General features: G+C 41.7%; 1 protein-coding gene across 4 annotated transcripts in view; it reads left to right on the top strand.

Moving 5' to 3' along the window:
• Positions 1–11,595, top strand: part of tnrc18 (trinucleotide repeat containing 18) — a 110,366-nt gene extending 98,771 nt beyond the window's left edge. For all 4 annotated transcript variants that reach the window (XM_007247822.4, XM_007247823.4, XM_022683370.2 and 1 more), the window contains 8 exons: positions 1,142–1,217; positions 1,749–1,857; positions 2,492–2,608; positions 3,567–3,725; positions 4,032–5,446; positions 6,424–6,660; positions 7,545–7,619; positions 7,734–11,595. In XM_007247822.4, coding sequence (XP_007247884.3) covers positions 1,142–1,217; positions 1,749–1,857; positions 2,492–2,608; positions 3,567–3,725; positions 4,032–5,446; positions 6,424–6,660; positions 7,545–7,619; positions 7,734–7,940 — 2,395 coding nt within the window. In that variant the 3' untranslated portion in view covers positions 7,941–11,595. The remainder of the gene's footprint in view (positions 1–1,141; positions 1,218–1,748; positions 1,858–2,491; positions 2,609–3,566; positions 3,726–4,031; positions 5,447–6,423; positions 6,661–7,544; positions 7,620–7,733) is intronic.
• The last annotated feature ends 1,612 nt before the right edge of the window (positions 11,596–13,207 follow it).

Here is a 13,207-nt window from a genome sequence, read left to right on the forward strand (position 1 = left end):
TCATCAGTATTCCTCTTGATTATATTCCAGAGGTTTTTAATTTGGTAAAATCAAAGAAACCCATCATTCATTCATTCATTCATCAAGTGGTCTCTTTTTTTCCAGAGCTGTATTGTTACAAGTTTTGTGTAACACATTAAACATGAATTCAATTTGTGTTTTTTGTATGTTTGATTATAGGTTATGTTTTATTCCTAGTGTAGTTCTAATGTATTGCCATGACATTTACAATACATTTATACAGATATTGTTTCTAGATTTGTTTGAATGTCTTTGATTGTATTCTAGTTCTGTTTTAGTTTTCTTGTATTACATTGGTCGCTAATGGGTTTAGAACCAATGCTAAAGCACTGCTAAAGTTTTTAAATTGAGGATGCAGGAACACATTTTACCAAGATTTTTTGCACTTGTAGTATAACCATAGTACAACCAGTCATTTCTTTCATTTTATGACGACCAATGCCACACTATGAAAAGAGAGGTTTAAGGTAAATCATGCTTTTTTTAGTACTAGACCAAATTGTAAAAAGTGTAAATACACAGGATGAACTTATCAGGACAGAAATGTGAAAAAGCAGTGCTGCTACTGAATCTAATCCCAGAGGAGAAGCTGGCTGTTGGAGTGAAAACAGCCTTTGGGTATTGGGGAATAAAGAGCAGCTCAAAGCCTTGTCTGTCTGGCTGGTCCTCTGAGGAGGCCTGTCTTTGTTAGGACCGCCTCAGTTCCAGCTTTCTCAGCTCCTCATGCTGGAGCCCTGTCCTGTCCATCCCACCCCTTAAATACTTTCACATGCAGCGTAGTACACATGGCCTATTTCTGTCAGCTGGGTTATTTTTATTCTGACATACTGGGGGGGGGGGGGGAGGGTATTTTGCAGGCTGGTGAGATATGTGGCCATCCTTATGTAGGTTATTTCATTTTGTGTGTGTGCTGCTGCTTATTCAGGTGTTTTAAAACTTTCCTGCAGTGCACTGTACTAATATTTGAATGCCCTGTAGGGGTCCTTGTCTCATGTGGTACCTGTGAGTATTCTCCCTCTTTCTCTCTTTCTGTGAGTGGAGCAGGTCACTCAGCAGTGTCAGGGCTGTCAGGGCCACGGCGGTCAGGTTGTGTGCTAATGACGGTCCTCGTGTCTTGCAGATACAGCGTGGTGGTTGAAGGCGAGAGAGGGAACAGGCCTCACATCTACTGCCTGGAGCAGCTGCTGCAGGAGGCGGTCAGTACTTCCACACACTGTTCTTCTACACACTCACTAATGAGGCCCGGGCACGTCCTAGCACACAGCAGCAGCAGCGACGGCGGCGATGGCAGCATGGCCGGGGGCGCGCGCACTCTGCCTCAGCTAACAGGCCCTGTACATGTTCCAACATAGGACCTCTTTAGCACCTTCCACTCCCCGCTACGCTAAGGGCATGTTTTGCTCCACTAATTCTGACTGTTGGTTTAGGCAGTGAGGGCTCTCAGCTACTACCTCTCTCCTTTCTAATGGACCGTAGGAAGCGAGAAGCTCGGCCAAAAGCAACCCGGGCCGTAGCTCGCGCACACACTCTCTCAGATGGATTATATACAAAAGAGAAATGTTCCGCTGCCAGAGAGGCGATGCATGAGTCATTCAGCGGTGAATTAGAACAGACACTAGTCCCTGTGCATCGTGTATAGATTAAACTCGTAGAGCAGAGCTTGCAGAATGCATAAATGTCTTGATTTAATTTTTTCCCATGTCTTGCACCTCCTCCGTCCCCTCCAGATTATCGATGTAAAGCCCCCCTCTGTGAGGTACCTGCCCCAGGGGACGAGGATCGCAGCCTATTGGAGCCAGCAGTACCGCTGCCTGTACCCCGGCACTGTCGTCAGAGGTAAGATACTGTTTTTCTCCTTCTCAGTCACTCTCTAGTAAAGTGCTTCACACTAGCTGTAACCGCATCAATTGGCACGTTTTATATACTGTAGACTCACTGACTCGCTCCCTCAACCCAACTCGGATACAAAAAGCAGCAAAAAAACAGCAAAAAAGCAGCACAAATCACCCCTGTCCTCTGTACAGCTAACCTTTCAGGCCAGAGGCTTGTTTAATTTCCTTTAATCTCAAGCTTTTAGCCAAGGCCAGCAGGCCTGCCAGAGGCGGTGGGGAAGTGCAGGGGCTGAGGGATGAAGCATGATGTGGTTAGCTTCATGCAGCCCTTCTGCTTCTATTATTATTTATTTTCCCTCCCACCAAGGCAGGAGGGAGCTGGAAGCTTGTCAAAAAAACTCTTAAAGCAGCCGAGGCTACGGGAGGCCGCAGCTACTGCTGCTGTCAGCTGACGAGAATAAAAAGGGCCCTGTATATACGCAGCGCAGCGGCCCTCGAGACGCAGCTGAGAAATTGGTGCTTTTCGCCTTTTGACGGCCATTTGCATGGGAGGATTTGCGGTCTCGCTCACCGGAAATGTAAATTGAGGTGATATACGTTCTGCCGCATCAATCTCTCGCCCTGTTCTGCCTCTCCAGGGAGCCCCGACGCGGACGAGGCGGACGACTTGATCACGGTGGAGTTCGACGACGGGGACACCGGACGCATCCCGCTGTCACACATTAGGCTGCTCCCACCGGACTACAAGATCCAGTGTGAGTGCTCCGCTCTGCTTTCCCTCCCGGCTCGGGGAGTTTGCGAAACGCACGCAGGCCCAGATCTGAAAGCTATGCTAATGGACTGTATGAACGCAGAGTGTTTGAGTTGGAGTCTGCGCAGGCTCTGATTTGTTTGCTTTCGTGCTTGAGGTGTGATGATGGATTCAGTGGAAAAGCTGTTTTCCCTTAAATTGCCTGTGGATTGCAATTGATCAACTCTCAGACTGACTTGTTTGTATTTATGAACTGCAGTTTAAGAGTGTTCTTTAAAAAATGAGGAGTCTGGGAGGAAATCTTGCAGTATATTCAGTTCCATTTATGCTTACAAGGCACTGCTACCTCACAGTTTACTTTTTTAACATATTGCTTTCACACAACTTTACGTGTGTGAAAAGATTTTATTCAGTCATATTGAAGCATTTTTATTGTTTTATTCATCATGAAATTTGGAAACAATGTAACTGTGGTAAACAGAAAAATATAAAAACAGACTATTTTGTCCAACAGGGAAATTATATTATTACCAGTAAATTACCAGTCTGAAGTCAAATCAAATAGGAATTTATGCCTCATTGTGAAACTCTATTTCCCATAGCTGTATGGACATTTCAAATCCAATATTTTCAAATAGGATGTGAGTCATTTTCATAGATGGTATATGTAGCCAGGACTGTTGGCATATCTGATGATAATTAATAGTGTTTGCAGAATAATGCACCAAAATCTTTTTTGCCTGTTCTGCCTGTTCTGACAGCTGTATAAACTTTTAATTGTGTGCACACAGTACAGACATTCAGGTTACGTAATAATGAATAATACTCATGTAAAAAATCCTAAAAATCTGACTAATGAGCCTTGTAATGTGAATGTAGCTTTTTATTATTGTTATGCTTTTAAATCACCACCTGCATTGATGATCCAGACTTAAAATACTTTTTTTTGTGTTTCTTTACAGGTGCCGAGCCGTCTCCTGCCCTCTTAGTGGCCAGCACTAAAAGGCGTGGCAGGAAGTGCAGTAAGGATGTTTCAGAGAGCAAAGAGCCAGTCCCTAAAAGCCCAGAGGATCCTGCTCCAAAGAGCAAAGGTCGAGGGAGAAAACCCAAACCCAAGCCTGGTAATTTACTACCTTCACTCTAAACACACTCACACTTCATGATCATCAAATCTTTTTTTGCTGCTTTATTACATATTTCAGTTATACTCAGCTGGCTCTGCTGGAATTAATGAAACGAGACAGAATGTGATTGGCCGAAGGTGGATACGATTGGTGGTTTTGTAGATATTAAATCATTTTCTTGTGGCTGGAGGGGAAAAACGCTTTCTGGCAGAAACAGTGACAGCTTTTAGCTTCACTGCATTCCATGTAGGTCAGTGTTGTGCTCAGGCATATTAAACCCCTCCCTTGTGTTCTGCTTTCCAGAGCCTGAAGTGGCTCCAAAGGAGCACGAAAAAGCTGACGCATCAGCGCCCACTCAGGTCCAGGAGAGGCCCCTGTCTGCCCAGAAAAGCAGCTCGAAGCCAGCCAATAAGATCCAATCACCCAGCGTGAGCAGCCCCTCCATGCCTGTAACCAACGAAAGCCAGAAGAAAACCGCGATTGGAAAGCCCCCAGCCAAAGTGCGCTCCCAATCCCAGCCCCAATCCATCTACTCATCAGCACTTTATGGAAAAGTTCTGTCTGTGGATCTTTATAACGACCCTTCTGCGTCACTCGCTTCCTTTATGTCCACCAATGAGGGAGGAAAAGCAAAGTCTGTTAAAAAAGTGCGGAAAAGTGAAGATGATGGAGCGGGGTTTGGGATTAAAACCCAACGCAAGCAGCCGCAAACTGAGATCCTGATCAAATTGGACCACGAGGGCGTGATGTCCCCCAAGACCAAGAAGACCAAAGCCCTGATGATGATGGAGGGCCATCAGAACACTGCTAAGAGAGATCCCACCAACAAGGCTGTAATGGGTGTCGGCTACACTACTGTCAATGCAACCTCCACCACTACCACCTCCTCTACTAACCCTGCAGAAAAACCCCTGAAACCCAAACCCAAAGTCAAACAAGAGCCTGAAGCCGTCAGTGTGGACAGCAACATGTCCACCTACAGCATCCGCAAAATGGGCAGCTCAGCCGAGGGCATGGTGAAGGTTAAAAGCTCTGGAGAAAAGAAGGAGAAGAAGAAGGAGGCTCAGCCTGCCAGCTGCAGCAGCAGCAGTAGCAGCAGCTCCGAGTCCGAGGGAGAGGAGGAGCGTAGGAACGTTCCAGAGAAGAAGAAGGCCAAGCAAGACAGCAGCTCCCCCAGCTCCCGGGCCTCCAGCCCCACCTCCTCCAGCTCCTCCACCAGCAGCTCTTCTTCATCAGCTGGATTCAACTCCTCCTCCTCCTCTTCATCCTCCTCCACCACCAGTGACGAGGAGTCCTCCTGCAGCTCAGACGACGAAGCTCCAACCACTGCTCCTCAGCCCTCCTCTCCTCAGGAAGAGGCTGCTCCTCAGGACGATAGGGACGATGAAGACGAAGAAGAAGACGAAGAGGAGGAGGAGGATGAGGGGCATGAGCATATAGAGGTGAAGCAGGAAGTGAAGTCAGAGACCCCGGTCACTCCTACCAACGCCAAGGTCCAGAAACAGCAGGATCCTCCCAAACAGCAGCAGAAGCAACAGAAACAGCAGCAGAAGGTGAAGAAGAGCGTGGGCCGGCCGAAGAAGAGGGAGGGAATCCACCTACCCACTACTAAAGAGCTGGCCAAGAGGCAGAGACTGCCCTCTGTGGAGAACAGGCCCAAGATCTCCGCCTTCCTGCCGGCAAGACAGCTGTGGAAGTGGTTCGGCAAGCCGACACAGGTGGGTCCACCTGGAGATCAGGTCTTAAATCTTTCCTAATACAGTATTATTAACTGTAAGAAGTTGTTTGAATGTACGGTTTAAATGTAACCGTGGAATATTTACATAATTATATAAGAAATTACGTTTGCAATTTGGGGCCAAAACTTAACCCTGCAGGCACTTCACAGTATTAGACGTTATCATGACCAACATTCAACCTTAAATTAACGTCTATTGCCTTTGGTGGACAGCTGGGAAATAAAGTCTAAATAAAGCACATTTTATTTTATTTTTTTCAAATAGTAAAAAAAAGAAAGTAGATTTCTCCAAAAAGGCAGAAATGCTTGATAAAAGGTTATTTTTTTTATTAAAGTTTTTAATTATTTTCAAAGGGTTCAAAGGGTTTTCAAAGGGTTCAAAGTCTAAATAAAGCACATTTTATTTTTTCAAATAATAAAAAAAAAGAAAGTAGATTTCTCCAAAAAGGCAGAAATGCTTGATAAAAGGTTAATTTTTTTTTTATTAAAGTTTTTAATTATTTTCAAAGGGTTCAATGTCTGCTCATATAAAATCATCCTCATGAACGCATAGTAAGCACTTCAGGGCATTAATCTATAATTCTATAATAATTCTATAATGTACTTATTGATTTATTTTGTTTAATCTGTTAAACCATGTCAAAAATGTAAAGGATTATGTTGCTTTAGATTCAGTTTAGAATCCGCTGCTCTCAAGGACCTGAAAGTAACATCAGAATCTAAATACTCTCTTACTTTTTTTGTTATTGTTGGCTGAGAACAACTTGAGACATCTAAGCGTTTACATTACTACACCCAACTGAAAGATTATTCCACTCCAGATAACTCCGCTGGCATTCATCGACTGCTCTGTAGTTCCTTTCAGTGTTTTTTTGGGCTTAGGAGTCTCTCTAAAGGCCACCTTGCTTTTTGATTAACTCTGGTCCAGACTGAAAAGTGTTTATCTTCTGATTGCAGAGACGGGGGATGAAGGGCAAAGCGAAGAAGCTCTTCTACAAGGCCATCATGCGTGGGAAGGAAATGATCCGCATTGGAGACTGCGCTGTTTTCTTATCCGCTGGACGACCCAATCTCCCGTTTATTGGTCACATCCAGAGCATGTGGGAGTCCTGGGGAAACAACATGGTGGTCCGTGTCAAATGGTTCTACCATCCAGAGGAGACCAACCCTGGAAAGAAACTTCATGATAAAAAGGTTATTTTTCTGTTTTTATTTTTTTTTTTTTTTGTTTTTCCACAGTTCTGAATTGAGTACTGAATAGGGCTGAATCTAATTATTATTTAGTCAATTAACCTGAGTATTATTATGATTAGATGATTAGTCAACAATTATTTCTGTCATATCCCCCACCTTTGCTTATGGTTTGTATATGTATAATGTATATGTATACAGTAACAGATTATATTTTTAGCAGATTTAAGGTTTTTTAATTTTAGATATTCTTTTTTGTTTTGTTTTTTTGTTTGTGCAGACTATTAAAACAGTTAAAATTTGAGGAACCTTATTTGAAATTGATTATCTAGTGTGTTTTAAGGTGAACATACTAACTTATATATTCTTATAATACTATGTAGAGCTCTAAAAAATAAGAGACAACTTAAAAATTATGTGAAATAAGTTTCTTTGATTTCACCTAATTGAAAGCCACTGGAATATAATCAAGAGGAAGATGGATGATCACAAGCCATCAAACCAAGCTGAACTGCTTGAATCTTTGCACCAGGAGTAAAGGCATAAAGTTATCCAAAAGCAGTGTGTAAGACTGGTGGAGGAAAACATGCCAAGATGCATAAAAAACTGGGATTAACAACCAGGGTTATTCCACCAGAAATTGATTTCTGAACTCTTAAAACTTTATGAATATGAACTTGTTTTCTTTGCATTATTTAAGGTCTGAAAGCTCTGCATCTTTTTTTTTTTTTGTTATTTCAGCCTCAGAAGAAATCCAAATTTTATAATCAATTGTGTTGATTAATTGTTGCAGCCCTAAAACTGAGCTCGTGAAATTATTTTGCTATAGTATATTATATAGAGTTATGCTGTATTTCAGAGGCTTCTTTCATATCTTACCTTAACAGAACTGGGATCAGTTATCTGGGAGGAGTCTCCCTGCTGTTCTACAAGCCTCCAGCCAGAGGAAAGACTTTATGGAAGTAAGTCGATTCATGCAGTAGTATAAAACTCAATATACCAAAATACTTAAAACATACACTTACCAAATCTGAGTGCATGACTAACTCAAAGTGTGCATTCTTTTTTTTTTTTAGCGGGCTCTGTACCAATCATCTCACATCGATGAGAATGATGTCCAGACCATCTCCCACAAGTGCTTGGTGGTCAGCCTGGAGCAGTATGAACAGATGATCAAAACCAAGAAGTACCAAGACAGCGAGGACCTCTACTACCTGGCCGGCACTTACGAACCCACCACCGGAATGATTTTCAACACTGACGGGGTTCCCGTCATCTGCTAAGGAGGGCTCTTCACACCATGCTCCTGAATGTTTCAGCTCAGCAAGAGAGAAAAAAGAAGAGTCGCAGCACAAGATTGAGCTTAAATCTTCCAGCAAGATTTTTGGACAAGGGCTATAAGATAGATGAGATAGTTGTTGAAGCCTTAAATGGATCTCCTCCTGGTTTTTAGTAGGTTTTCAGAGAGAGAGAAGTTGTGGTGAAGCTACTTGCAGGCCCAGAGTCAGAGGACTGAGGCTTTGTGAGGGCTGATCTCATCCTCATCACAAAATTAAAAAGCACTTCTAAAGGAGTGTAAGGCAGCTCATGATCAATATCAGTCAGTATTGTTAAAGTACGTGCATGAGGAAGCTTTGAAGAAAGCTTGGATCGTGATCGTGATCATGGTCATGGTCAAGAAGATGGATGTGTCTAAGCAGTTAAAGGAGCCTAGATTGTTCTAGCTCTGAAACAGTGATGCAAGCGTGGTGGACAAATCATAGCCTTGGTTTCTTGGTTTTCTAGTAAGCTCTATTTTGGACATAAAAGACAATTCGTCATAAAAGACAAAAGTGTCTAAAGAGTTGTGAATTGTCTCGTTGAGGTCATGTGCATCTGCAGAGCTACAGCTGAGCTCCTGAGTCTCCAGCTCTCAGCAGCAGTTCTGGAACCGAGGCGAAGCGACACAGTCCAGTGGGACTGAGTCTGTCGGGTGATGGCTAGCTGATGGGAGGGGCCAGCCTGCTGGCTGATTGGCTGACTGGCTGCTGGAAACTGGGCTTCGGGGGGCGAGGGACCAGCTACTGAAGGAAGAGATTCAGACTGACAGTGAATGTCACACTTGCTACTTCAGTCCATCCAGAGATGCTATCTGTACCCGTACCAGCCACTCCGCTGTCCACCGACCTCCTGGTAATTTAAAAAGGAGGAAAAAAGAATGAAAAAAAAAACGTGCTGCAGTTTAACAGGGTGACTGTAGACCAGCTAATGAACTTGGACAGCTGCATCAAGCCCAGACTCTTAAAGCTGCAGCCCGCCCGCACTGACACCTCCACACCAGGACATGTAGGGGAACAATCTGAAGCACTTACAAGAAAGAAGAAGAAAAAAAAAAAAAAAACGAACAGTAAATGAACAGTCTGCCACAGTCGGCTCACGCCCCGTAGACAGGTCTGTGGTCTCTGTTGTGCCGGAGCTGCCCGAGCTGTTCCTGCACTCCGCACTGTTTATTCACAGGAAAGTGTGAGTCACTTTTCCAACAGGCAGCCCAAAAGATCTATCAGAATATTTATACGGCCCTGTCCTCTCAACCAGCGAGGCAGAAAGGGCTCTTTGTACGACTCTCGGGCTGCCGTGCTCTCAAACCGTGTTGTACAGATAGCTGCGTTTGTAAATACATAGACGTACACTCTAAATATATATATATATATATATACAGTATAGACCCACATTTTATTTTCGTGTACCATAGATTTATGTGAAAGTACTTTTTTAAAAGTGGTAAAAGAGTAAAAAAAAGAAAAGAAAGCTTTAATAAAACTGTGAATAAGATTGAAATTAAGTGAACATCAGGAAGAGAAAAAAGTTTTAGATTATTATGATTTGATGGTTTCAGATCTCAGATTATGGAATTGTTGAAAAAAGTTTTAAAAAGTCATCTCAGACGCCCACTACATTTGACATTGCGCAATGTAATATTTGCGTTATATAAAGATATTGAGGATACTATTATACAGGATAGTACCTTTTACAGGTTGTGTGTTCAGAACCAGTTGTCCAAAATATTGCATTGCAGTTAAAAAAAAAAAAGGAAAGAAAAAAACAACAGAAAGCACTTAACTTCCTTTAACTCTGCCCTTCCTGTCTGTCTTTGGACGGATTTCCTTTGACAATCCCCAACTTAGAATCATGTATTTCAGGTGTGTTCTTTCTGCTAAATGTGCACCTGAGTAAATGAGTATCTGACTGACCACCACCGCCACCATTACCATCACCTGATCAGGTTTAGTTATTATTAGCTCAATGCTAATAATAAAATGTAACCCTTGACAGACATGTCCGTGAACATCTGCTTTGCTTTCTGTGTTCCTTTACGATATTTCTCTTTTTTTTTCTTTCCTACTTCTTTTGTTTTATCCTTCCTTAAAAAGCATTCCTGTTCTCCCTTGCCCAAATCTGTCCTCTCAAAAAAAAAGCAGCAATGAAAGCACTTTGTTAAATATGCGATATATATATACATATATGCGACAAGCTAAGCAGCCCAGCCCAGCAGCACAGGCACAAAAAATATTATTAATCAGAGTATGTGGGGTATTAGAAGCCCTCATTCTGCTGGAAGCTGCTGTAATTTTCTATTTCCGTATCCGTGTGGTTCTGCCTAGTTAATATTTGCAATATATTTGCTCGCCCACGTCTCTCCCACTCTCCAATTCCTCCCATTCCTGCATCCTGCTGGTATATTGGTCTACAGCCTTAATAGCCTTAACCTCGGTCCCCAGTGGCTGCGTAATGTTGGCCCAATCACACGGTTTGAATGTTGCTCTTTGTAAATAGGTCTTTCTGATTGATATTGTATTCCAAAGAAAGCGTCATCACTCACCAGAGGCACTCGTACGCCGACCCAGGACCAGGCCGTTTTTTTTTTTTTCTTTGGGCACTGCTCCTCTAATCAAGACCAATCAAATGTATTTGATTTCTGGCATCGTTATGTGCTGAGAACATTTTCAGACTAGCAAACACTCATGTTTATTTTGTTCTTGTTTGTTTTATTTTGTTTGAATGTTTTATTGTGGGGTTTTTTTTATCATTGTGATTTCTTTTCCGTTTGTCTTTTATCTGTGCCTCCTCTTGTCGTTGTGTTTCAAAGAATGAATGTCGTCTAATGTCTAATTGTAAGACATGTTTTTATATACAGTCTGATGCGTATATTTTGTGTTTGATACTGGGTGGAAAAAAAAGTGTTCCTTGAGAGCCTGTGTGTGTCGAGCCTTTTAGGATGAGGTTTTGATGGGGGTGTTGAGTTTCGTTCTTTTTTTCTTTTTACTCCTGTTTTATTAAGTAACCGGTTCCAGCTGTAGTGTAGGTCTACCCACCAATCTGAGCCACTGACAGATATTTCCTCTGAATTCTAGCCTGTCATTATTGGGGGAAATTCAGAGCGTACAGTTTCCCTTCCCTCACTCTTTTAACCCTTTCAACCCTGGTGTTTATTATTAAATAATTCATACTTACACATAAACAGATTTTTTTTTGCATCAGTTTGGATTAGCCGGTCTTGTGGAGTCCCACCAGGCTCTATCTTAGGGTCTGTGAAACTGATGTTGATGATTACAACAGTGATGATTTAAAAAGTGAACAAATATTGGGTACAATGGCAGATTAACTATCTAGCCAATGCGTTTCATTGCCATATTTCTTATATCTCCCTTTTCTTCCATTTGCTCACCATAATCCGTCTTTGCTGCTTTGCTGTTTTTATAATTCAGCCATATATACAGATATACAGTAAAAGTTTTAGATTAGTCCCGGCTTTTAAATGTGCATCATTACATGCCTTAACTCTTATCATTTGTCTACATCAACTCCGTTGCTTTTGGCCAAACTGCTATTTCAGTAGTTTTCATTTTCTTTTTTTTTTATTTAAAACATCAGCTGTTTTTCCGTTTTTTTTTTTTTTTTGATGGAGGGATAGGAAAAATAGGAAAAAAACAAGAAGGGAGCAGAGGACACTAAAGAGGTCTGGGCTTTTTGTGTAACCCAGACTGATTTAGGCCCGCTCAGTATTTCAGAACGTCTTTATATTGTAAAACAAACGATTAATGGTGACACTATTGCGCAGAAAAAGAGGGAGAGAGAAAAGGCGAGGGAGAGAGAGAAGTATATCAAGTTAAATGTTTCTGAGTTTTTATTATTTTTTTTTTCATGTTTCATATAACATTGCCCAGCCTCTCTTAAAGAGATGATATCTTGTTGATATTCAATAGGTTATTTCTTAACATGTTAATCATTATATGTGGTCTTGAGGTAAATTGTATATTCTGTCTTTTTTCTGATATTCTGATATATATATATATCAGGTTCGGACTGTTTTTCGTAGTCTTCTGATTTATTTCGGTTGAGGATTTGTAACATTTACCCAAAGCTGACTAAAACGGTGCCAAATAAAAATAATCTATGAGGAAAAATCGCCTAAAAATCTGAAGCAACATTGAGCAAGCAATCATGGTCCAAAACGCTACTCTTATAATTTTTTTTTTTCGTGTTTTTTTTTATTTTTTTATTGTCTTTTATCAAAATGTACAATTTAAGTGCCCCTCAAAACAAAACAGAAAAAAAACGTTTACTTGGAGCTTGAGTCAAGCTGTAAAGCACTTTTTATAGTAGTTCTATCTGCATGTTGTAGAAATAGAATTTATGCCTTTAGTAATAAATACTATTAGAGCAGAGCAATCAACAAAACTCTATTTTGCTTGCTGTGTCTGTAACACAGTGTGAGTTCTATCTTAGCGATATATCTCAGCCCATCCCCTTACCCCCCACCCTCACCCCATCCTGCGGTCACTGAGGGAGACAGTGGCCTCTGCTGGTGGCTGTTCTGTAGGGTGTGCTTAGTTGATGAGTGTCTTCTGCTACGTGTCCGGACGCAGGTCTGGACGTCTCTCTGCTATGATGTACGAGGATTAACTGGCTCATTAGAAAAGCTCTTGTATATTAGAGCCAGGCCTCGCTAGGTTTTGCTGTTTGCATGATTCTGTTGGCCTTTTTCCCGCCCCCTCGTTCTGTTTCTCTAATCCTGTCCGTATTTTTAATTTCGTGTCACGTTTCCCCCTCTCAGAACAATCGTCCTCCATGCTTAATGTGCAATACTGCTGAATGTGGTTTCTGTGAGGTAGCTGCTAGTGAGGGACGAAGAATGTTAGATAGAGAGACACGGAGAGATCGAGTGAGCGAGAGAAAAAGAGAGAAAGGGATTGAGAGTGTGGACTGGAGGCTGGTCCTTCACTGGTCTTTGTCTGCTGGTCCGTCAGCATTGGTAAAGTCCTGTTACAAAAAAAAATAAAATAAATAATAATAAAAAAAGCTATAGTTTTAAAATGATTTTTGAAATTTTAAAAGTGTCATGGTTTTGTAAATGGTCCTTTATGAGAGGGGGACATACACTTTGTACACACATTTAATCCTGTTCAAATAATAATGAAAAAGATACTGTTTTTCTTTTTTGTTGTTTTATTTTTTGGGAAAATTTTAAAACCAGTTGTAAGATTGCTGTTGACCTGTGTGTAAACAGATG

Source organism: Astyanax mexicanus, chromosome 3 (genome assembly GCF_023375975.1).
Source record: "Astyanax mexicanus isolate ESR-SI-001 chromosome 3, AstMex3_surface, whole genome shotgun sequence".
Classification (NCBI taxonomy): Eukaryota; Metazoa; Chordata; class Actinopteri; order Characiformes; family Acestrorhamphidae; genus Astyanax; species Astyanax mexicanus.